The 26,914-nt window shown below is 37.4% G+C and overlaps 1 protein-coding gene across 34 annotated transcripts in view; it reads right to left on the bottom strand.

The window, feature by feature from the left end:
- Nucleotides 1-26,914, bottom strand: part of madd (MAP-kinase activating death domain) — a 56,537-nt gene that overhangs the window by 26,500 nt on the left and 3,123 nt on the right. For 21 of the 34 annotated variants that reach the window (XR_013794559.1, XM_079585964.1, XM_079585972.1 and 18 more), the window contains exons 2-12: nucleotides 18,246-18,458; nucleotides 15,094-15,371; nucleotides 14,590-14,923; nucleotides 7,893-8,202; nucleotides 5,426-5,557; nucleotides 5,227-5,340; nucleotides 5,030-5,110; nucleotides 3,517-3,573; nucleotides 1,898-2,070; nucleotides 946-1,181; nucleotides 481-640 (exon numbers count right to left, since the gene is read on the bottom strand). Coding sequence is in view for 33 of the 34 variants with exons in the window: in XM_079585964.1 (XP_079442090.1) it covers nucleotides 481-640; nucleotides 946-1,181; nucleotides 1,898-2,070; nucleotides 3,517-3,573; nucleotides 5,030-5,110; nucleotides 5,227-5,340; nucleotides 5,426-5,557; nucleotides 7,893-8,202; nucleotides 14,590-14,923; nucleotides 15,094-15,371; nucleotides 18,246-18,304 (1,934 nt within the window). In the remaining variant the exon portion in view is untranslated. The remainder of the gene's footprint in view (nucleotides 1-480; nucleotides 641-945; nucleotides 1,182-1,897; nucleotides 2,071-3,516; nucleotides 3,574-5,029; nucleotides 5,111-5,226; nucleotides 5,341-5,425; nucleotides 5,558-7,892; nucleotides 8,203-14,589; nucleotides 14,924-15,093; nucleotides 15,372-18,245; nucleotides 18,459-26,914) is intronic. The other 13 variants (XM_079585992.1, XM_079585966.1, XM_079585970.1 and 10 more) reach the window with 2 other exon arrangements.

The following is a 26,914-nucleotide window of genomic DNA, read 5'->3' as shown; positions in this document are numbered from 1 at the left end:
AATTCATGTGATGGCAAAGCTGAATTTTCAGTCTTCAGTGTCACATCTCTCAAAAATCATTCCAATATAATGATTTGCTTCTCAAGTAAAAATAATTATTATCAATGTTGAAAAAAGTTGTGCTGCTTAATAAAAAAAATAAAAAAATGTAAAGATGTTTTTGATGAATAAAAAGTTAAAAAGAACAGCATTTATTTTAAATATAATTACGATAGCCTGTACTGTTATTTTGATCAATTTAAATAAATTTTTTTTACAAGTTCAAACATTCTAACCCCAAACTTTTGAATGGTAGGATTTTTCTTTTCCTGTAAAACTGCTTTGAAACAATATATATTGTGAAAAGCGCTATACAAATAAATGTGAATTGAAATTGAATAGTGTATGTACGTAAATGTAAAAAAGAATCAATAGCACATTTTTGTGAATGTGTATAAAGCTGCAAGTGTATAAAGTTAGTGTGTATTTGGTGTTTTCAACCTGTCATCTGTTGGGTCTGAATCATTGGTTTCATCCTGCAGGGGTCCACTCAATGCCTCTGCCAGACGAGAGTTTCCATCGTACACACGGTAGAATACTGGCTGTAACTGATGGGCGTACCACTTAGGCTTATCGCCTATTAGAGAAGGGTCGTACACATCTGAAATACACACAGATACACTGACTACACACATAGTGGGAAACACATAATGGACTCTGCAGATGTAAGATTGGATTGGATTTTTTTGCAAAGATGAGAATCATCAATCATTTCTAACTTTATGATAAAGACCTGTTACATTTAGAATGGGCAGGTATGAATAAAGCCAGTCATATTTATTTACATTATTTAACATTTACACTGTTTAACATTTGCCACTAGGGGGCAAAGTGTGACAGTCAAATCTGGAGGTCAAAGAAAAGGCAGCTTAAGGATGAAGGATCAGGAATATATGTGTCTCTTACTGTTATGAATCCTTTGGAAAGCCAGGTTGGTGGGGTTGAGAGCCCACTCTCCATAGTACTCCACCGCTTGGGTGTGGGAGAGCTTTTCGGTGAATCCACTCCGCCGTGGCCGAGAGGCTAGGAAAGACGTGGCCTGGAACGCCACCACAGGACGGGGGAAAAGGCGCAGAGTGCGTGTGTGCATCTGGAACCCTTGTAGCACATTTGGAGAGTTGAAGAATCTCACCATCGCCACCCTAATGGCAAGATCAAAATCATGTAAAAGATCAAAATCATGTACACTATGGGGCAGAACAGAACAAATATTTTATGAGCAATTTTTTTGGCTTGTTTTAAATGTATTGTATGCAACAAAAACAATGGGTTTTATTCACTAATAACTGCATTGATTATCTGTATAATACACACAGGAGAAGTTCTCTCCAAAAAAATCTGCTTCACAACGCATGCGCACAAAAATCGTTTTAATATTGATACATTGGGAGTACTATAAATGAGCGACAGCATGCCTACGTTTAGTCATTTACATAAAATGCAGCTAAATCACTTCCTTTTAAGGAGTTTCCGCACAGACACGCTCTCGCCTGACAGAACACGCAGCAAGATCCTCAAGCAATGCCAAGTGTGATGCCCTCAAAGAATTCCATCTTAACATGTTTATATAAGGCCACCAAGGGTATATGATTTTGCGTATGTGTGGTTTCAGTTGTTTGTACATTTTTCATAAATTCAGAATGCATCTTAGCACGAAAGCTATTGATAAATCATAATTTAAATTCAAGCATACAAACAGTGAATGAGACTGACTGTATATGAATATTTGAAATTCTACAAATACATGTTATGCCTGTTAGGAAAAAACTAATTTTCTATATCCATTTGGTACCTCAAATGGCACTAAAATTACACAATAGAAACTCCGGTCAATCCCATCCCGTTAGATAGAGTATACCTTGTGGCAACATCAACTGAGTCCACATCATTGCCGTAGATGAGCGGGTTGAACTCGGTGGAGGAGGGGGAGGCTTTGTCACGGCCAGGGGGCAACAAAGACGACTCCTGTCCATCCTGAAACTTCTCCAGATTCAGTATAGGCTGTGTGTTCAGACTCATGCTAGCCAAAGCCTGTATGGAGGAATTGATGACAGAGCAAGAGAGAGAAAGAGAGGTGGAGGAGGAATATGGAAACAGGAGAGATCAATTTAACAATGAATCCTGACAGGGAAGATTGAAGTAAGAGCACTATCGCCTCAGGCAATCATGCCTCACATTGCAGGCCTACATTAATTAACTTCGGTCTACAAACCTTCTGAATGGCAAAGGTGAAACCAAAGTAAATTTTTTTTATTTAAATAAGATTAGATTAAAGGGAGAGTTCACCCAAAAATTTAAATTCTGTCATCATGTACACACTTCCAAATCCAGTATCTTTTAATATCTATTTAAATTAGGCTGTTATTTACATATGAACACTGATAAACGCACATACATAGAGCACATCAAATATGGTGCTTGAAACATAAAAAACAAACCTCACTGGTTCTTACAGAAGCTCAAATGTGCTTGCATGACACAAGAAAAAAACCTCATTGGTTCTCGCACGTCAAACAAGCGCAATTGAGCTTTGGTTTACCATATTTGGTGAGCTCTATGTATGTGCATTGATCAATGTTTATATGTGAGTAAAAGCCTAAATTAAATCTTTTCATTATATAAAGCGATCGTGTCTCTTCTGAATATTCATATGGATTACTTTTCCAACGTCTTTATGAAACTGAAGCATCAATGTTTTGGTGGAATTGATAATGGAGGGGCAGAAATCTCTCGGATTTCATGGAAAATGTCTTTATATGTGTTTTGAATATAGATGAAAGTCTTTTATGTTTGCAATGACATGAGAGTGAGAACTTTCTGATGACAGAACTTTCATTTTTGAGTGAACTTATTTAAAGTTCTGAAAATGTTACAGAGGGATGAGAGAGAAAGCAATTGCCTGAAACGACTGTACTGCATACAAAATGTAATCAAATAGTCAAAATGTTAGAGGGAAGGGTGCGGTCATCACATAGAGCCATTAACAAAGCACTCTGGGAATTCTGCCATTGCTCACTCAATGCCTCTCAGCTGGCATTCCATCAGACCCTGCGTTTGCCACGCCATTTGACCAAACCAATCGCATCATCTGCTCCTGCTACTTACAATGATTTTTTATTTGTTTGTTTTTGCTTTGGGTTAATGAGCATAATGTAAGTGAGAAGTTGCATTGGAACATGCTCAAGCCAAACATAGTGCTATGAGAAACAGGGGCTTCTGTATCAGACCTTCATCACACAGAGAGAAGTGGAGGAAGAGTGCAGAGAGTTAGAGGCTATGGAGGCAAACACAGTCACAAGTGTGTGAGTTTCTGAGTGTGTTTATTCAAAGGGTGTGGAATAAAGAAGTATCTGTATGGCTTCAATATTTGTTAAGGTTACTGAGAGTGTATGCGTATAGGTCTACGAGTATTGATGACAGGGGGGAGAGACAGGAGTTATTTTTCCGTGCACATTCAAAATGCAAAGATTTGTGAACCTTGGAATCGGAGGCGAAGATCTGCTTTTGGGTGATCACAGTCAACCTTACCAGACACTGAAGGACACAAGAAAACATGGAGGCAATGTCACATGACTACCTGTCACTGAGAAAGTTTAGGAAATCATGTGACCAAAAGTGAGCGGAGACAATTCAAGGAAGGAGAAAAAACACAAGAGAGACAAATAGAGAAAAATTGAAGACAAAACACACCATTAACTGGACACTATGAGTGTACACAGAAAGAAAGAAAAACACCAATACGAAGAAAACCAGTGGGTTATGAGGTGGAAAGGGAAGCAGATCTCAAACAAACTTGTCAATGGAGAATGTGTACAGAACTTACACCATGTGCTAATCAAGATAAAATGGCATTCTCAACCTATTTTACTTTTACTTCATTAATGTGATGAAGGTTTTTTTTTTAGGAGTGAAACAGGATTTTCAAATGAACAAAAAGCAAAACAGGACACTCTTTATGGTGATGTCACCCCAAGTGAAGAGAGTGAATTTTGATTTAATGTTGATGTTAAGGATGTTACAGAAAAATGTCCCTAAAATCTGAAGAGTGAGTGAGAAATAGAACCATGTTCCATGTTGGCTCATGGAGTTCTTGAACCACTGTGTGTCTCTTTTTTTTTTTGATATGACAGGGCACTACTGTACGTCTCTAAACCACTGAAAAAAAATGACCTTCAATCTAAATCAGGTTTTAAAACCATCATGATCTGAAAATGAGGACCTGATTAATGGTGATTCATAATGGCGAATGAAGAGCCATGACTCACGATCTGTGAGAGGCAACTGATGATTCAGTGTATTGACTATTTTGGCTTGAGATATTACAATGACAGCATGATAATTATGTTTGATGCAAGATAAAGCAAAATTGTAAATCAATTTGGCTGAGAAATTCTGCTGCAGAATAACAAACACAAAGACAACAGATTGTGGTCAAATTAAATGCGTCTCTATTAAAGAGACATGAGGAAGGACAGAGTTTGTCAGTGTATCACAATGATCGAAACAGTGAAATGTTAACGGGGTTTGATTAAGCTCAGAGGTGCCCAGAATCAGGTCAGAAGCTCTAGATAAGGGTCTATGTGGGATTGTAAAGGGTTAAGCGAGAGAACTAGAACCATTATCGAGTCTATAGATGGGGAAACTCAAAACTTATTACCTCCAAGAGCTGGAACAAAAAAGGGGGAGAATATACAGTCATTACAATACATAAGTGATCAAATAAAAGATGAATTGGTAAACAAACTTTAGTAACATCAGAAAATGTCACATTTTATCTGCAATTGGCTTCAAATGATAATTTAAAAATATCTGTGCATTGTCAGCCTTCTCTTTGGTTTTAATGCACTATTATAATTAGTCATGTTTACAGCAGCTGCTAGATGACAGTATAATTACTATGCATTGCTTCTAGAATCTAGTTAGTGTGCACTTCAGATTCACAGTTAATGGTAGGGCTCCTTAGATAGATGAGAACATCTGGTTCATTTACCTGCTTCAAGTGTTTCTTCAGCTCAGAGGCCTCGGGTTCAGGAAGGGGAGGGAGCAATTCTGCATTGCTTGGAGCAATGACCTACAGGGATAAAGATATACAACCCACATAAGACCGCTATATACACAATTTACAACATGTTAGAATCCGCAAACCCCTGTCTGGGTAGGTCCAGATCATATAAATAGTCAATATACCTTGTTGCAGTCCAGATCCACTAACCAAACGTCATCTGGCATCCTAAAATCAGTCTTGTACAGGAAGAAACTGGCAGGTACACCAATGACATACGGAGTGGGCGCTAGCAGGAGCTAGAAAAAAAAGAGATGTGTTCGACAGATATAAGGAGAGCTTCATTGTTTATACACCAACTGCACAAAAAAGATGTCATGTTACCTGTTCTGCGGAGGCCATGCAGGTGGGTAACAGTGGAATGACAGGAAACATGTACTCAAGGGGGTAAATCATTGCAACAAACGCCATGACGCTCATTGAGAGGGCGTTATAATCTCGGGACTGCAGTACCACCTACAGACAACAGAGGGTGAGAGATAGTCCCCTTGTCACTATCAGTGTGACCCACATAAACAAAATTAAGACTACGTAGATTCGCATGAAACAGCAGATCTACAGACAACCATTAACCTAATCCATGACATGGCAATAGTGTACATTTTAAAAGCTGTATTTTATAAATGTTGTTGCTCTCAAGTGTCAGCCTGTCCAATACTCTTGGTGAACACAGCATAAAAGATTTTTAAAAAATGTACATCAGTACCTCTCACTATGCATGCACGACTATCATATTAAACACAAAACTTAAAGGATATTTGTTACGAGTTTAAAATAGCAATGCACTATGAAAATTCAGGTCAATACCGCAAGTCTAATCATACTAATTTTGTGTTAAAATAAAATGAATGAAAATAGATTTTACCTGCTACAAATTCATTTATATTGATTATTATATATATATATATGCCAGTATTGTATCGATCAGTGGTTCCCAAACTGGCGTGTACCCGGAGCCATTTAAGATCCTTTTGCGGTACGCAAAACCCTCTCTTCCACTTAGACTGCAGTCACACCTTTTCCATTAAGAGACAATTTTTGCCCCCTTAAAAGTACAGTATGCAATTTCTCAAAATCATTGTTGAACACTGTTGATATTTAAAATCAACCCAAACAAACACACAACCCTTCCTTCATTGCTCTGTCCCCAAAATGCACACGAATAATAAAGCGAAGATGGCAAACAAACCACAAGGAAGCAAACAAATTAACATACCGCACAAGAGTATATACAAGAGTTTATTGTAAGTCGCTATGATTCTTTACTCTTTTGTCATTTCTCTCTCAGCCATCTCTGTTTCTAAAATCTTTCTTCAAATCTTCTACTTGCTCAACTCAGCTCACTCTCTCTCCCATCATGAGTGGATACGCCCCCTACAGCTGATTGGCTACAAGTGCGTTGAGGTGCTTTAAAAAAAAAAAAAAAACTTAAAATTAAATTTCCAGTGCATTGTTACCTTTACAAATAACTTTATAAAATAAAGACCGTTTTAAAATAAAAAAAAAATTTAATAGAGAGATATGCAATGATGGTAAAAACAAAGCGATACATTTAAATATTACCGGTAAACTTAAACCACCAGTAAGAGGCGCAAGTTACTGTCTAAATGAGTAAGTCATCATCGAGTCATTCATTCATTCAGTAACGAAGCAAGTGGCTGTATTTATAAATGGGTCAATGAACCATTGACTCTCACGATTCGTTCAAAGCCGCTGATTCGTTCACAAAACACCGCTGTTTGTTTCAGTTCTGCTGTGGCTTTCGCTGCCTGTTTAAAATGTACATAACTTATTATTACCCTTCTGTTTGTTGAACTGCTGTATAAAATCAATGTCACATTTGCAATCGTGTGGATATTCAGAAAAAAATTGCATTCTGCTCATAATATACTATCAACAATAAAAACAAGAACTCACACAGGGTATGTTTTTGCATTGAAGAGAGTTTGAGTCTTAAATGTATCTCTATGCACAGTCTGTCTCTATATTTGTTTCTTATGCTAGTAAGTGCTAAACCCCACTTTTACAAAGGCGCCGTGTCGAGAATGGCAGTATTGTAGGATTTGCTAAGGCAGCATACTCTGCATCATATGCGCACTGCATGTGAGGATACAGTCAGTTTTGACAGCAAAAGATGAGGCAATTTGATTGGATGTCATGTATTTGACCCTTTACGGCATTTTGCCTGTTAGAAATACATGCTCGGTTTTAATGTTATTTTAAGGTGGGGGTAGAATTAAATGAATGGCAAAACTCAGCATTTTGTTCGCGTACCTCACATACCGCTAGGTTTGGGAACCACTGGAATATATTAGGATCTGGCTGATAATCATTTTCATGCTATGATAACAAGATATAATATAAATAGTCCATTAGAATTTTATATAAAATTTTATAAAATAAAATATTATTATGTCTAGATAAACTGAAAATGAATTTTGAGTAGTATAATAATATTACATGAATATAAATTTCTTATATTTAAGTGTTATTAAATTACTAGTGCAAAGGTAATCGAAATGTAAAAATAGGGGAAATGAGCATAAACAATTAAATATCCAAAATTGACTGATATCGATATATATATAAAAAAACTAATTTATATCGGCCAATAACTGATAAGGTACTGCTATATGGTGCATGCATTAACTACCATGGTATTTCTGGACCATGGTGGTATAATGTTCTTTGATGCATCTTATAGTTCCATGATAACAGTACACAAATATGGTAATCTATGGGCCTATCCCATCTGATAAGAGTGAAGTTGTGTTCCTCTGGCCATCCATACCTTGTGTTCCAGCAGAATGCAGGCCAGGACCTGCAGACAAGCATCGACTCCCAGCAGCTCCAGGGGCAGATGGAGAGGGAAGTCTACAATGCTGAAGCGGGACGGGTCTGGAAGGGCAAAGGTCAGTCCAGGCTGCAGCTCGTGGGGCAGCACTTCCACGTCAACACGTCGCTGACCGGCGACAGGCACTGGGGAATGCAGGAGCCGATATACCCATGACTCGATCTCCCTCAGGTCCTGTAGCACCTGACTGCCCTTCTCCTTTTCCTCAACGGACAGAGCGCCTGTGAACACACGCCACATTGTGTCCCTGGGGGAGAGAAATACACACATATTTACATTTTTCTATAAGGATCAGGGCTCGGGTTCAAAAGTACAACCAATCATAAGTATGACAAGCTCTCTTCCCCTTTCAGTTATCTTTGTTCATATTGCTGCACGTTTCCAATATCATTCCTTGAATTTTTTTACTTTTAATTGTTGTTCATTAATTGGTTTTCAAACTGTCCAAAACATTAAGGCATTGTCTTGATTCAGTCTAGATTCTGGAGGACAGAAATAGCACAAAAACAGTGGCAGCTGGCATCTACGGTTCAGGATTAAACTACTAGCCTAATCACTTTAAGTAAAATGATGGTACCGCAGTGATCAGGCACAAAGTTCAAAAGCTCGACAAGCTCTAGATAACACCATAACATACAAAGTGTATGTTAACTACACAAACCATGATTCCCAGAAAACTCAAAAAAGTATGCGTTCTTCTCTGAGGTGATTATCTCCAGACTGGAACTCCGGTTGTCAGATGACAGTCAACACAACACAACAGATACATTCACCACAGAGAAGGAAGTACTTGGGTTTTTATAGGTTTTTTGTTTTGTGTTAAGATTGATTATTCAAAAAGGTGAACTTATGGATTTTCCTGGGTAAGCCAAAGTAAACTGCAGCACAAATACAGTCTCGTGTACAAACCAACAACCAAGGTCAACATTTTCAATAAATAACAAATTAAATTTCAATAATTTAATAATACAATTCCAAACCCTATGCATGTTTCTGCATGTCTCCAGAGCACTTGGAATATAGTCACAATGGATCATTCTGCGATCAAGTTTGACTTTGATGAGAACACCAGGATGAGAAAAGAAATTACTTAATTTTCATTTGTGGGTGAATATTTCTTTAAAACCAACTGAGCATTATTGCAATGGCACCCACAAATTATTGCTGACCATGTCCAATCCAGATTTATTAAAATGCGTACAGTGCCCTCCAAAAGTTAAGAAACGCCCCCAGGCAAAGAGAGGTTTGAATAATGTCAGCATGTATCCTTAGGTTTTCTTGCAGAGCCAGGGCCCACTAGACTTCCAAACTTCCAAGGGGGCCACATTATGACTTAAAATTATTAAAATGCATAGTTCTTACTATATTAAAATAATCTAACTCTAATCTAAATCCTAAAACAAACAAAAAAGCAAGATGTAAACAAGACATATTTCAGTTTACATCTTGAATATTGCATTGGGGGCCTTCAAAAAGGTTAAGAACAACTGCATTAAGAGTAACTTGAAATGATCATTGGAGAGCAGCAAATATGATTTTCTTTTTGCTTATAATACTGGTTTTAGTTTGCCAAGGCTTTTCTGGTGCATCATTTATCCCTACATAACACAGTGTCTTCTTTTAAAGATCCAGACAGGCCAGACTATGGTTGTGTGGGCTGAGTGGAGGTACTGCAGTAAGTCATAATTGGTTCATCTGAGAACTCCCACTTCTCACAGCTGCTCTCTGAGAACAGTCAGTGGCCTCAATCTGTCACACAGCCTGTCTCCACCAGCTCCACACACACTCTCTAGCTCTTAACATGTTCTGTTCTCTCACTCTACCCGTCGTTATCTTTTCCCCCTCCACCGTCAATTTGCGGAGTCAAAAACCACTGAGACGTCTTTATTAATCTGTGGTGTAGCTGCATATAGTTAAACTGTTGCATATTAAGACAGGTCTGTTTAGGGACACGAATGCTAATAAATATTGACTCTCTAGCCAACCACAGTTCTGCACTGAAATATGACGCTAATGTAATATCATAATATGCAAAACAGTTGCATATTATACTTATTGCACCTGCACCTTCTGACTAATGAAATTACATAATTTTACTGGCATTCCAATTACTAGATAAGCAACTAAAAAAAAAATTATTATTTTTTTTAAACAGATTCCACTCAAAAAAAGAGCAACAATCTACCCAATTAAGAATTTTAGAGCTGTCCATAAATAAAAACATACACTGCCATTTACACGTTTGGGGGCCAGTAAGATGTTTTTTTTTTTTAATATTTTTGAAAGAAGTCTTTTATCTGTATTTGTTTGATTAAACATACAGTGTAAAACAGTAATATTAGACAGTTACCTCTGATAACAGATCACTCTAAATTGTAATGTGGACAACGTATTTTCAGTAAAGCTGCTATTTTCTGTAAAGCTGCTTTGAAACGATGTGTATTGTGAAAAGCGCTATACAAATAAATATGAATTTTATTGAATATTGTGTAATTTATTCCTGTGATGGCAAATTGGGAATTTTCTTAAAAAATCAGTCTAATATGCTGATATGGTGCTCAAGTAACATTTCATATTATTCTTAATGCTGAAAATACTTAGTTTCAGTCAATCTCATGTTAATCTTGAGTACCTATAGAGTAATAGTGCGTTCTTCATATCTCCAAAAAGTCTTTAGTTTCATCATATTTATAAACTAAAAATACAGCTTTCCGATTCTATCCGGAAAAAGCCGAGGTCCTTGATTCTGGGCGTGGGCGGAGCTATAGAGTCAAGCGGGAGCGCGCGGGAAGGTTTGCTTATTATCGATCGTGGTGCGGTAGGCCATATTACTAATATATATATATATAAATATTAGGGTACATTAAATATTAGTGACATGCAGATACAGCCATACAACCGCACTTGCCGCACTCCTTTGCAGTCCCGGAAATACAAACTGCATCCACTGTTCCAGTAACACTGGGTTCTTTGGGAAGCTGAACAAGGTAAACTTTCCCTCACATCCCAAAACACACTTTTTTGGAGACATTCTTGACATCAACCATTCCTATTTAGCGCTGCTGATGATGATTTCCGGTAGTAGCGCGTCGATGAGCTACAGCTCCTCTGGTCGACGTGTGCATGAACGCGCTTTTCCGAGAGCAATGCTCATATAAGGAGTTCCACTCTGGTCTACGTCATTAGATCTACGATAGAAAAAAACCAGCCGAAACGTGTTGCAACCCGGAAGTATGATTTTCAGCACAGAAATTCTCTGTTATTCGTTCAAAATAACTTTTCAAACTTTGGCCATTATTAGCATGAGAATCCATCTCTTTAACACTGTAAACAACTCTGAATACATGAAACACCATTGTACCCCCCCTTTAATATTTTTGTAGAAACTGAGATGCATTTTTTTTCCCAGGATTTTTTGATGAATAGCCCAAAAGATAAGCATTAGATATGTACTGGCTCTTTTGATCAATCTAATGTGTCCTTGCTAAATAAAAGTTGGGGAAATTTTTTTTTACTGACTCAAATTTTGAGCAAATTTTGTATATTTAGATTAATCGTATATGAAATCTGGACTTTTCCAGGCCTGGACATTACAATTTTAAAATTCACGGATTTCCATAACCGCAGGTTTCCTGTGTTTCATTAATAGAGAACAACAACAGTGAAACTGAGTTGTTTTAATGGTTTAAGTGTGCTGATGAAGTGAAAACTGATTTCTGGTTTGTTGATTAGGCAACTGGACTGGCATATGGTTATTCTCACACAGAGTAGCCCAGTTGAGAACAGTATGACGCATGGTGTGTTTTGTCATTACAAGGTTGAGTCGTGCATACTGAAAGGCTACAAATGTGGGTAAAGCCGAGGTCACTGCAGTACTGAGAGAACTTGATGACACACTCACTGCAAAGTCACTATAGTGGCACATATACACACAGTAAACTCTTGATGGTGTCTGAGTCATTTCTATTTGAAATTTTCACTGTAATGTGACATAAGGCCATGTTTGAGACTGCCAAGTAGGTAGGCATTCTGATTAAAACAATAAATTAGGGTGTACTTAGGCACAACGCAAGAATAAACGAAGCTTTCACCAAGTAATATAGTCCATTAGCCAAACTGTAGGCTGTTTACGATCGTCAAGAGCACGATTATGCGCTGATATTTTCAAAAGCTTTAAGTTTGATTAATTTTTATAAACAAACAGATTCATGTTTTACGTCTGTTTTCATGACTGAGATTAGTCTAAAGGCTGTGACACACAAAGTCGACAGCAATTGAACTAGCGGCGATGTAAGCCTGTGTTGTCGCCTCGCGTCTGCTGTTTCTGGGACAAAAAGCTGTCCCTGAACACACCGCCAACCGACTACTGCCAACCAGCACATACGTTCTGCCTGTAAAGAAATAACGGTCTTATCAGCAGCTCTCTATATTCGTCATTTAAATAGGGAAACTTAAACTAGGACTGCAGATAGGCCTATACAAACCGTAAACAAAGCAGCGCTTGCTTACCATTTTGAACATCAATCATGTTGAACACTTTCTTCATTCCAGGCAGCTAATGTTGATATGAAAGACAGTATTCGCATATTGGAATGCTCAGGTAAGATGACGTAAAATTAGAACAGCCGTCACCTTCTGTCTTGACTTCTTTGCTTGCTTTCATTCCTTTCACTTTTATTCTCATGCACTGACTCTCTCGCTATGCTGAATCGGCCCGAACTGTCATCGACGGGGGCCTGACTACAGCCGATGTGTGGAACACACTGCAAAAACTACCAGACAGACGCTCAGCGACGGCCGTCCGTCAGCTTGGTGTGTCACAACCTTAAACACAGGAGGAATCTGATTCTGTATCATTACTTTTAAGTCTCCATCAAAGGAAAACCACAAAAAACTCATTACACATACAGTGAAGATGGTTATTGGTGCGCCTATTCATTTTAAGGGCCATTCACACTAGGCCACAACTATAATGATAATGTCCAATAATGTTGTGCGTCATTATTGTTACAGCTGTTGTGTGGACTTCCCAATTCTGATATAATTAGAATTATTAAAACTTTATAGTTATTGTCCTGTGTGTACAAGGGTAATGTAAATTGTACAATGTAAATGTAGCATCAGGCAAAAGCTGAAGTCACAGATGCCATTTCCAGTCAGCCATGAATAATTAATTCCAAAAGCGTCCTACTGAGGGTTTCTGAAAACGTGAGTCATGTGATCTTGAATATTCTCTATGACTGGAGTCTTCATCTCATCTCAGATGTTTTTCCATTCATACCTTTATTTGCACCCCCCCCCCCCCCCCAAAAAAAAAAACCCTGAATGCTTAATAAACATTTCAATTTGAAATTTCAACTGAATGAGCAAGAAAAAGATAAAAAACATTCATCTACATGGAATATATGAACTACTTCACTACAGCTGAACACAAGCTGCTGTACTGGTTAAATTATTCTCCACACTTGCAAGCAAATAAAAGGGGTTTGGCAGGACAATTCAACTGCAAACAAATTGAGGCCTGCGAGCGCGACTGTGGCTCATGGTGGATGTGGTTGCTAGGTTACGCAAGAATAGACTTTGCTGAGGAAATCCGAGATAAAAATCCTTCCACTCAATGCTTATTGATCTGTAGCAGAGTGCTATCTTGTCAATTGTTTACCAATAGACACTCAAGTATTTAGTTACCGTTACCACTGTGATATGTGAATGAGATCTTGTTAAAACCACTCCTGTGTGGAGAATAACGCTGCAAGGCTGCTTGCACATTGCACAACCCTTCAGGAGGAAAAAAGCAGCCCCTCTCTCCTTCACACAATCCCAGCCCCTGTCACACCAACACTCATCTTCATACTCCTTCCTCTCACTCGTCCCTCTCTCTGAGTCATAAGGGCTGTCACACATCCTTCCACTTGTGATTTCCTTTTATAAAATCATCCGCACCTTGTTACTCGTCATTCTAATCAGTCACAACACTATACAGGATTTAACAACGTAGAGCCCTTTTTGGCATTCCCAGCATAACGTATTTAAAGAGGTAATAATAATACAACCCAAAAAACGTAGTTCTTTGTTGGATAAAGTGTAATACCAAGATATAAGGACAAGAAGAAACCTTAATGGGTTCTCTCATGTATCACGATAAGTGCCAAAGATGAGAGTTTTGAGAGAAAATGTTTAATTTTCCAATTACATTTTTTAAGCATATATGATACTATAAAATCATATTAAGTAAGTTAGTGTACTCATGTAATTTACTACTATTAAAACAGTAACAAAACCGATAAAGTGTTTCAGATTTCAACCTAGATTTGAGATTCCGATTTCATTTCATCACTAGAATAAATTTTTTTGTGTGAACTCAAAAAGAGTAAATCAAAATGGAGTGCATGCAGATAGTAACAGGATTTGTAAACAGAGAGGCAGAATGTTGCCAGTTGTTGTGTTGTGAGGCAGAGATACCATCTTCTGGCAGAACCACAGTATTTGACACTCACACATCTACTTTAAGATATAGCAAAACATTGCAGTTATTAGGCGTCGCTTCTGTGCTCAAGTATTATCTTGCTGAATCTCAGGGTAAAGTTACATAACTACATAATCCACAGAAAAGAACAAAGAAGGTTGTTCTCACCGCTGTGTGGACTTGGCAGCACCGGGTCTCTGGTTGAGCCGCAGGCTACAGCAGTCCACCATGCGTTTGAGGATGTACAGACACTCTCTGAACGTAGAAAAGAAAGGGTAGTGGCTAATGATGCACAGAGACATTAACGTGCTGTTCCGGTTCTGTGGTGCCAGTCGGCCACTGCGTTTGGCTCGTGGAGACTTTCCAGTGCTGCCCGGCTCGCCTGGCGGCAAAGCCCCGTCTCCTGCAGGGGGCACTGTAGATTCCCCTGGAAGTGTCAATGAAGAGGGGTCAGATTTCTCTGTGGCCTCCACTGCAGAGTCTGTATGAGGGGCCCTTTCTCCTGTATAAAGTCAAATATTAAGGACAAATTATGTAGTGACTGCACCCTTACAGCCATATGTGAGGTTCAAGATGGGTTACAAATGGTTAGTTTTCAAAAACCAGGACACTAATCAGTTGAATTAGGATGATAAAATGGTTACGACTCATATAACTGCTATAACCTCTGACCTTTTCCTTCAGGTCGTGGGCGGTGGTGGCCCTTCTGGAAAGAGCGGTAAAAGTTGAGGCAGATTCCATAGCGGGTGATGCCCGAGTCTTTGTCGGTGAGAGCGAAGACAAAAGACGTGTCGTCGCGGAGGCTGACCCGGCGCTGACGGATGCTCAGGCAGCCCTCGGGCTGGCAGAAGAAGACAACGTCAGGGGGCAGAGGAAAGTCATTGTGGTCCTCCAGCGGATAGCGCCTCAGCAGCTGAGGTGTTTGTGACACACTATCGCTGCTGGGTTGCCTGATTAGGAAAAGGTAAAAAAAACTGTGAGAGACAGGAAGACAGATCTCTGGCTTTTCTCAGCCCCAGTGCTTGCTCTTTTATGCACTTTGTTAAATTGCTATACACTGCCATCTAAATGTTTGGGGTCAGTAAGATTTTTTTTTTTTTTTGGAAAGAAATTAATTTATTTAGCAAGGATGCATTACATTGATCAAAACTCAAAAGTGACAGTAAAGACTTTAAAATTATTACAAAAGATTTCCATTTAAAAACTGTGTTCCTTTGAACTAATTAATCAAAGAATCCTGAAAAACAAATGTATCATGGTTTCCACAAACATAATAAGCAGTACAAACGTTTTCAACATTGATAATAAGAAGAAATGTTTCTTAAACATCAAATCCGCAGAGTGATTTCTGAAGGATCATGACACTGAAGACTGGAGTAATGATGCTGAAAATTTGGCTGTGACATCTCAGGAATAAATTACATTTTTAAATATATATATATATATATATATATATATATATATATATATATATATATATATATATATATATATATTAAAAAAAAAACTAGACCCCAAACATTTAAATGGCAGTGGTACATATATACAGTATATGCATACATAATAAAAATACTTTTACAACAGGCTGGAATAAAGGCTGGAAGTTTGAGAAGGACAGGAGCTTCTCCACAAACATCAAGGCTCCTGATCCATCATATTGTGACCAGCTGTCAAAACTACAGCTGATCACAATAACACACAACCATATTTAAAGGCAGGGTAAGTGATTTGTTGCAGAATTTTTTTTGTTATGCTGGTTGATAACAAAAGTCTCTTCACATCCTGATAGCAATCACTAAGTTAAGTGGTCTAAATTTATTTATATGTACGGTATATATATTGCTTGATCAGATCACATGTCATCATCACGTTTCATGCTACAGTCGTGCTCAAAAGTGTACATACACCTTGCACACACACACACACACACACACACACACACACACACACACACACACACACACACACACACACACACACACACACACACACACACACACACACACACACACGTACACGCACACACACAATTAAGAATCAAGGGTATGCAAACGGGGTAATTTTTTATAAATGCAGATATTTTTTGTCTAGTAATGGACTATATGTAGACATCTTTTATGTAAAATATATTTTTCAGGACAGTACTAGATAAAAAAAATTGCATGCATTTTGTATGATCTCTCTTATTTTTTTTAAAACAATTAACATTTTGCAGATTCTGCAAGGTGTATGTAAACTTTTGAGCACGACTGTATACATTTAGTCATTTAGCAGACGCCTTTGTCCAAAGCGACTTACAAATGAAGACTAAAGCAAGCGAGTCATCGTGAAGAGGCAAAAACAACGCAAGAAGTGCTCAAAATACAAAATTCAGGCATTGCTCAGAGTAGCATAAGCCAGACAAGGGAGGATTAAAGGAAAAGGACATGTTTTGTATTATTTACGGTAGGTTAAGTGCTCAGTGCTCACGAAAGAGATGAGTTTTCAGTTGTCTTTTGAATGTAGAGTTAGATACTGTATGCAGAGTTAGACAGACAGTCATCGAGCACGCAAACTGAAACGGCAGCCACGTTTTACAGTTGCTCCTGAACCAAAACAACGAGCTTATGCTGCGTTCACGCCATAACTACTGTAATCTCTAGAAGATGGAAACCTGTGACGTTATGCTAGGAGCAGTTCGTGACTTGAATTTATGCTTTCAATGGCAACAATATCAATGCCGAAATGAATCGGCAGCAGTCAGATAGTAAAGGTCAGCGCTCTTAAAGCTCTTTAATACATGGTATTTATGTTCATTATTATTGTAATGTTATGTGTGCTTTGAGACATGAGTTCGTTTTAGCACCATCTCTCGTGATGCTTTTGTTTGCTTCCTACTGTTCATGTGTTTTGAGGCAAGGCTTGGCATTGGAGACGCTCTGAAGGGAGGGTGGGATCTTATGCTTTCAAAACTAGCTGGCTATTGCTAATGCTAACCTCTCTGAAAATTGCCAAGCCTACCTTTAACATTAAGCTATTAAATAGTATTTTAAATAGTATTTCTAATTTATGTGTTATGGTGTTATTGTATTGTGCTTGTAGTGGCGGTTTTATGATATTCATTGATCTTTAGTAAAATATAGATGATTCAAAGAATGTCACATGTGTGACTCTCACTTGTTAGTGTGAGAAGATTCTGTTTATGTACCTGGGAAGGCAGAAGGGAGAGACACTCCAGAGAACAGACGAACGAGGACCTCTGACCTAGATGTCAGAAGGCCATTTGATGCAGGGGGGGCTTAGTGACGAATCGAAACTAGTGTTATGGCTTCCTTGTCTATGGAAAACCACTGGATGGAAAACTACTGTGGGAGGAGGGCTCTGAAGAAGAAGACCTTGAATCTTAGATAAAAGCTGGTTCAGTCTGTCTGGGGGTGTGTCACTCTTCTGCACAGGGTAACAGCTGTGTATTAGACTGCTCCTTCTTGCAAGAATAAATACTTTTAATTTTATAATTTGACTCTGAGTCTCCCTTACGCAGTGATGTTTGTTTGATGAATTTTTGCCACAACATGCTATTGTGCTATTTTGTCATTTTACTATTTGTTTAATGTGATGCAGTGGCTGTAAACATTTCCCTCTGGGACAATAAAGTATACCTTAACCATATAACATTAACTGACAGTGTACAGCTGAGGCTGGTCACCTGGAACATACCTGCACAGGCCATGTACTAACAAAACACACAATCAGTTAACCTGTGATTCAATTCTTCTGCAATTTACTTAAGCACCTATAGAAGCATACATAAACACACCCACACACCACTGAACAATCTTCCTTACCTGGCTCCAACTACCACCAGGTAGTCCAGGAGGCGGGGACACGGTTTCTTTTTCTCCATCTCTGTATCAGGAATGTTTCTAAGTCATGGCAACTGTAGCAACGATCAGCTCTCAGGCAGGCAGTCGTTCAATCAGGTGCAGCAGAACTAGGAGTTGGACGATCGAGGAAGGCAGTGTCCAATCATTGCGGTCTGTGGTGTGCTCGAATGGGGTCTGGAGAAGAGTAAGAGCGAACATTATAGAAGTAATCCATCACCCAACAACTGCTCTGCAGTGACACTAAAGCCTTAAGCACTACTGCAAAGCTTAAAGGTGCTTTAAGTCTTTTTTTTTTTTTAATGAATCAGCATTTTCTGACAGTATCACTGAAATAAGTGTACTGAAATATCACAGACTGTCTCTGTACCAGCCCTAGACTTTATAAACTGCAAAAAAGAAATAAAAAAAAGAATGACGACAAGACGCAGTCACATTCTTTGTAGACTCTGAGCTGTCAATCAATAATTTTACATGTCACAGGGCAGCCCATTTATGGAAAGAATTAAGTTAATAGTGGATCACTCGTGTTAAGCAGCATTTTCAGCTTCATGTGCAGTTTTCAGTTGTTTTATTAGTTTTTCTTGCTTAATGTTATGGTAAACTTTTATAATAGTATAAGGGTGGAGTATATGGAGGAGAGAAAGTGTCTAATACAATGGTTAACACCTTTAAAAGAAAAAAAAAACACATGCCCCAGCAGAAAGTCATAGTAAAGTTCTTCAGAAACGAGCTTCATTTAAAATAAAACCACTCTAGCATATTTTTGGGTAATGGTTGAAGTGAGTCCACACTGCTGTTGTAGCTTATCCGTGTTGTGCACAAAATATTCATAGTTTTGTCAGATAAGTGCTAATTAAATATCACTGTTTCAGTCAATGACTGCAGCCCTACAAAGCTATTTTGCTCAAAACTTTGTCTTTCTTTTTTTGCTGTTTTAGTAAAATATTTGCCAAAATTTTGGTGCATAATTCCCTTAAAATATAATTTTAATTCCAAAACTGTTTTGTGTTTTGTGTCCATTCATATATTTCTAACAGCAAACTACACAGTCAAAACAAAGCACACTCTACAAGCCAAGCCTCTGCAGTCTTCTCTAACACATCTTGACAGAAGGCTCAGCAGCAAATGTAAACACACACACACACACACACACACACACACACACACACACACACACACACACACACACACACACACACACACACACACACACACACACACACACACACACACACACACACACACACACACACACACACACTAAAGGGATTGGAGCCCAGCTGTGTCCTCACCGCATAGATTTGCCATTTGTGTTCCTCATGTGTTAGTGCCCATGCATGAGCACCTGACTCAATGTAAATACAAACGAAAGCAAGCTCACTCAGATTTCATCCAAGAGAAACACACTTTGCACAATATCCGGTTTGAATGGTATCAAAGTCAATAAAATAGATGTATTGTCTATGTCAACATGCAATTTACTCAAGCAGGACATGCTTCTGGTTCAATGTAGTTTGTTAACTAAAGCAAACATTAAGACACTCATGTGAAAGGTTGTAAACAGAACAATAATTATGAAATGAGAGGCAGATGCCGTTTTAGAAGCAGATTCTTACTGCAGTCTAAGTTTTTTTCAGTATTGACCCAAAAATGGGCCGAGAGCATAGAGTCACGCTCTCACACACAGAAAGACACCTGAAACTTATATCTGACAAACAATTGAATAAATGAATGGTTGGGAGTCACACATCACAGCTCAGAACTAAAGAGCCATTATTACACTTATTTACAACATACTTTTATTTTTCATTTTATTTTTGGGGTGTGCTAGAATATATTTACATGATTCAAAGTTTAAAAACACATTATTTTCCCACTGGTTGGTATACTGGCCCAGTCTGTTGTGACTGGTCAACTGCTTAGAACACATTTTTGACATGTAACGCCTATTACCATAACCATGTTTCAGCTACCGAGGCTTCATGAGCAGCCGGAACAGTATTATATATATCGTAACTATGGCGTTGGAAGTCCATACAAGTGAGAAAAAATAAAAGCGAATACCACTTAGTCAACTGTTCTGGGTGGGCCAAAGCAAATGTGAAACATGGTGACGTACCATGGTCACGGAAATAATAGCAGGACTACAAAGCGTGGATTTTATGCTTTGTAACTTTGCAGATCGTTACCTGCACAAACAGCTATATTACACAATAAAGGAAAGGTAAAATAAAAAAAGCATAATAGGTGCTCTTTAAATAAAACTCATGTGGCCCCAAAAGCAGAACCCTTCATAGCAATGATGGTATTATGCAATATTATGTAACTGCATACGGCTTACGAAACAAGGACTTCTGCATTCAGCAGCATCCCCTCAGGGTCAACACTGAGCATTTGTTCATTTGTCAAGATTTGTGCACCACAGCAAAATATAGTTTGTGTTTATTAACGTCCTCGTGAACTAGAAGTTGAAACCAACTTTAATTCAGTGTTGTGATTTATTTCAAAGTGAAACGGAATAATGAAGAGTGGGCGGGGTTTTATTGTAGCGCACCTCCTCTTTATCACTCGCTCACTGGAGGTAAATAGTCAATTTTGATTTCATGCCGACTTTAAAAGAAAGAGAGAGAAAGAGAAAGAGAGAGAGAGAGAGAGAGGGAGAGAGAGAGAGAGAGAGAGAGAAAGAAAGAGAGAGAGAAAGAAAGAGAGAGAGAGAGAGAGAGAGAGAGAGAGAGAGAGAGAGAGAGAGAGAGAAGGCATACAATTTATAAGCAAATAATAACTTTTAAAAAATGAAAATGAGTGGTCTTTTCTTTTTACTTGATTTTTACTTAATAGTTTCTGATTGCAGTATAGACAATCATGTCAAACCTAATTTTTAAGTAATATTTGAATATCTTTTCCTCAAAAGTCAAAACATGAAGGAAAATACTATCCTCTGAACATATTACAGTTAGCCACGTCCTCTGGAAGACTGGAAAATGTAAATTTTAGATAGAACTGAAATAAATGTCTCTTGAAACTTGACTCAAACTGCTTTTGAATGACTAGCCCAGTTAGCAAGTTTGGCATTGTCCAATAGGATGTATTAATGTGAGAGGAGCCAATGGGTTCACACTGTGATTAGTAGCCTCTTCTTTCTGCTGGAGGGGCACTTTCTGCTCTTCCTCCGTCACTCTCAACAGCTCAGATGGGAAGAGGTGGTGGAAGGGAGGAGAGAAGATAGATGGTTTGTGACTAACAGATCAATAACGCCTCTATTTCTTCCTCTAAGCATCACCCGGCTCATCTGACACCAGGACCTCTGTGTTGTTCTTTTCTTAAATCACAGCTCTCACAACTGACCCGACATGAATCACTTGCACTTGCAGCGGAGGCTTCTATGAGCTATGAGATGCCTAAAAAGAGACATTTAAAGTAGGGCAGGGGTGTAAAGTATATGAGTAATAATTATACTTCATTTATTTAGGGTCATTTGTACTTTGTCATTTGTACAGGGTCATACTGAAATGGAATACTTATACTCTTACTATGTTACATTTCCAAAGGCAAAGATTATGCGCTTTACTCGTAAATTTATGTAATATTTTTTGCAGAAAATCATAACTTAGCCTAAATGTTCTTACTATGGATGATACAAAATGGATCATCTTGACTTAAGTGTGAACATGGTCAACAATCAGTCTATAAACATATATTTAAATGTCAACCAACATTTTCAGGTTTCAGGAAGTGGGTTTTTATGGTTTTATATTACACAGTTTAAGTTTCAATATTACGGTACTTCAATGTGAAATGAAATATATAAAATTAATACAAAATGTCACTTATGAGTAAACATACAGTACTTTTAACAAATAGCATTTAAAAAAAACAATAGCTTTACACAACACTGCTGTTATTTACATTATTTTCTCAACAAAGTAATATAATATAGCTGTATTTTAGTTTTTATAAAATATAAGTTAATTCCACAAATAAGGGTTTAGCATTTAGCTATAGTTACAATTAGCCAACCAGAATTTGTGTACGATAATGAGTTGATACTGTATGACGTGCTAATCTTATTCAGGGCTTGACATTAAGCCTTGTCGGACAAGTAAATCGGTCATTCACTTCTTAAGTAAAAAAAGTTACTTGTCCAGAGGGGAAAAATATTTTTTGGTGGTGTAAACAATTTATTCTGAAAAAATATTTTCATATTTGCAATATGAAACATACTTTTTACATATCTGCAATATCTGCATATTTATTTACATTTACCTCAGGTCAATTTTATATTTTATTTATTTATTCCCAAAAATTAAAGTGGAGTCACAGAAAGTTTAGGGTGCCATTTTCGGGCATCATTAATTCAACCGTTCGTTCAAAAATCAAAACGCTAAATAATTCAGTAACAAAACACAGCTTTGAGAGAATGTGCAATAGTTCTGCTCTGATCTTTGGTTGTGTTGTGTTACTTAACTATATCATGTGGTATAAATAAATTGAATTTGAATTTATTGAATAAATACATTTTTACTGTATGTTTCTTTCGTGAGTTTCTTTGTGCGGTTACACATTTGTTTTGATTTCTCTGAAAGTCTCTCACAAAGAGACAGGCAACGCAAGTCTCAACAGAGCGACTTTGTTAATACACTATGCATTATCAATCGCTGTTTACACTGAATGTAATAAAACCTGAGTCATTCTCGCGTTTCTTTTATCACTGAAGCTTTAATCAGGCTATTTGTCCGGTCGGGCAAGAAAAATGATCTTTTACTATCCCGGACCAGCGTGAATATGTCAAGCCCTGTGATGTGCAATTCAACGATCTGCAAGCAAGTTCATAAAAATGTCAAAAAATCTATAATGATTTTTAAACTGAATTAGAAACATTATAATACAGACCTTTGAGTTTAATTTTTTTTAATTAAAATAATCTCCCAAATTAAGCTGCACACACAACAGAAACACTTTTACTCTAGCTTTTGTTATAACTTTCCTGAAACATCTCATAGAACATATTTAATCCAAAGCCAATAACGGGCAGCTGTAAAGTAAATGACGCACTCAATCAATGTGCCCTCTATTTTACTAAACTACCCGGTTAATTAGGTAGCGTAAAACAAATCCCAGACCTCATCACCTCCAGGGAACATATATATGTGCATGAGTCTATTGGAAACGTGACATGATCTCGTCCTCTGTCAATCATAATGTGGCGGCCTCATGGCTCTACAATCAGCCTCGGGTAATGAGATTCCACACGGTCGCCGTGGAAACCAATACGGTCTCTTTTCATGAGCACAGCTGTGACAGCTATTTTAAACAGACAATACACTGTCCCAATCACCATACACACAGAAAGACAATGAACAGCCTTTGGCCAATAAAACGAGCATGAGCAAAACGAAAATGAGCAAGGCTAATTGCTTCTTTCCATTCAGAGAAATGAACAAACAAATGCCTTAGCAAATCATAAATCAGCTATTGCATTCAGTTCTCCACAGTAAAGCCTTTCATCGTCTGTAATGGATCTGACTGAAGTTTAGGGCTTTTCATGTGTTTCCGAAAGTCGAAAAAATGGTCTTAAATGATCAGAACTCAACTGGTCTGCTAGTGTGACTACTAAAAGCTTTCTCTGAAGCCTGAGGCTGTATGCTGCTTCTGTCAAAATGGCCATCTTTGTGAGTATTTATGTCAACAGACAGTGTAAACAATTGGGAAAAAAAGTGTCAATACATTGGATCTGTGCATTGGGTCTTAAAGTGCCATCAATATAATAATACCTGCTGCTGTCTGTGTGCTTAATGTTAATGAAATAACAAATGATTATGAAAATGAATATCCTCTTCACAGATAACAAAACAGTGTAACCAGCTTCATCCTGAGATGTCTATCGCTCTTCATGCTTGGTTATGGTATACCTTTCATTATGCTGGTATGTGTAATTTGAAAAGTATTTGTCTTTTAGGCGGGGGAATGGTCTCTTATGGCTTTATAGTCTTGAAGCACATGCTTGGGAATATATAGCTCCTGTAAAGATAAGATCTGTAAATTGAAACTCTTTTTACTTGCTTTCTTCATTATAGTCCAGATACGGAAGGATTTTATTTTGTTTTATCAGTAAATGTGTAATTAATTTAAATTTTATGTCAATATTGTGGCTATTTAAATACCATAATGTAAACTAATTTTTTTTAAATAAGTGATTTTCCCTTTAATGTGTATTCATTAAACAATGAATATACACTGTGAAACTCTAAATCTAAACATGACATTTTACTTTGATCTATGAGCATGTTCTTTTTCTTAGCATCAAATGCTTCCACGTCTCAACAATCCACATAAAGACTGTTATATCACATGGTTCAGTAGGGTTAACATCACCCTCAGGCTTTTTCAAAAATTCCTAAGACTAAGGTTTTGTACCCCACTTTTCACAGCTGGTTTGCAAAAGGCCTTTTTTCGAAGTGCCAAAGAACTATGATGATCTTAATCTTTAAGGAGCCACCTAAAATGGATTAGCACTGACAAAACATTTGATGTGATGGTCAAAATGTAAATCACAATCTTAATTCAAACACCCACGTGATCTCATTCCATGAGATCTATTGAAGTATCAAAATACACCAGTACATTCAAACTATGGGAGAATCGTGATCTCTGTTTGAAACAAAAAAAATGCTGATTCACAATTTATCCAGAGTCGTGCAGCAACACGACAAACAATATAAAACAAGCTTTTTCACACATCCATCTGTGACGCATAATCTGCATAATTTTTTTGCCACCCATATTCATTCTACCTAGGTGAGCATCATCTCTGAGATTAACTTTTAAGCCTATTTCTCACCAGCACCCCCACCCACCACATTGAGAATGCACAATAAAACTACTTATAAACACAAGCTTGTGCAATACAGGCAAATATGAAGCAGAATAAAAGAGTGACCTACTACTACATTGTTCAAAATTGTTACAAAATATGCCCGTTGGGCTTGATTCAATTTAAACATGCTATGACAGAAAACAAACCTGAATAAAACCAAACGATTAAAATGTGTTTTTGTTAGGCTAATTAAATAAATCTGAAATTAAATACAATATAAATATCAGATGAAAACTCAAATTCAAAAATTATCAAAAAAGTTGTCAACTAACTGAAATAAAATAAGTTGAAGTACTAAAATGTATCTAAATAAATTTGAAATATAAATAAAAATTAATAATAAATAAGAGGGAAAAAACACCTAAATGTAGCACATATATAATGGTAAATATACCGTAATACTAAAATAACATGCAATGGTCACAATCCTCAAACCACTTTAGAATTTATTGCTTTTACTAGAAGAAATACTCACTACATAAATCACTTTCAGTTATTTTCTGAAATTAGTCTACTTTTTGACGGCTTTAGTGTTACACTAAAATTAAAGAAACCCCCTCAACTGTAAAAAAAGCTTTAATTTCTGTTTGTGTCAGAATGCAGTTAAAGTAAAGTAAAAAAAAAAAAAAGTCTCTCCTCTGGAAGAAAAAAGATGCAGAGCTCACCCAGTCCAGCGGTTTCATGAAACAAGCAGCCTAAAACTATAGTTCTGTATCCCTAATATTCGTATGCATTTATTCTGACAAGGCGGCGGCGCTACACAAAACCATGGTCATGACTCATGCCTATTAATGAGTTTGCACAATTTGCAATGAGATATTTGACTGTAATTTCCCAAAAACCCCAGTTGTGGAGTTAAAGCCAGTAGCGATGCAATACTCAAGACTTGTTGATGTGGAAGAAGAGAGGCTGGTCGCCAAAAGCCATCCCACCCGTTGGCAGCACACATGCTCACAGCACACCCCTTAAGCTACCGCTGTGCTCCAGATAAAATAAGCATTTTGACTGGCCAATCAATAACAGAGAAACAAATTATATGGTAATCTCATTGGGTTTCTCATAAATCTATAACTAAAACAACCTCCAAAGAATCTTGGAGTTGAATTTCTCATAGGCAATTGCTACTGAATATTTATGAGACTAGTGAAATATCCCTATAATGTTGAGTCATATACGACAACTTGCTTAGGGAGACCTGATAAAGATCTTTTGAGGATAGACAGCAACCACACCCAAGAAGGAGAAATGACTGCAATTGCATTATAACCTCTAAAATTAGCTTCACGGCAAATGATCTGTGACTGTAATCATGTACATTTAAACTGAACTCTGTCAGGGAGGGAAAACTAACAGTGACAGATGAAATGTTTAAGATAAACAGGGCCAGAATTGTATTTTTTCACTGTTTTGCATTTTCTATACTAATTCTTCACTATATATTTATTTATTGAAATATTGAAATCACGATTATTGAACACGATTATTGGTGGGTGATATGATCAAAGTCTTATTTCATGATGTGAGTACTTTTAAATGTCAGTGAAACTTCACAATTATCGACACTTCAGCAAAAACTAATAGGTTAATTAATGTAAGTAAAAGTCCTCCAAACAGTTACAGAAGACAAGTAAACAGTCAGCAATAAAATAAGAACAAAGAAAGCGATTACAAACAAAACCGACAAAAAACAACAGAACAAAAATGCAGTGCTTTAGGTTTTTCAGGAACATTGGTATTCAGATAAGTAATAGCCTAC

Source organism: Phoxinus phoxinus (genome assembly GCF_949152265.1).
Source record: "Phoxinus phoxinus genome assembly, chromosome: 2".
Classification (NCBI taxonomy): Eukaryota; Metazoa; Chordata; class Actinopteri; order Cypriniformes; family Leuciscidae; genus Phoxinus; species Phoxinus phoxinus.
The sequence above is the reverse complement of the archived record's forward strand: the minus strand, read 5'-3'. Positions and strand labels throughout refer to the sequence as shown.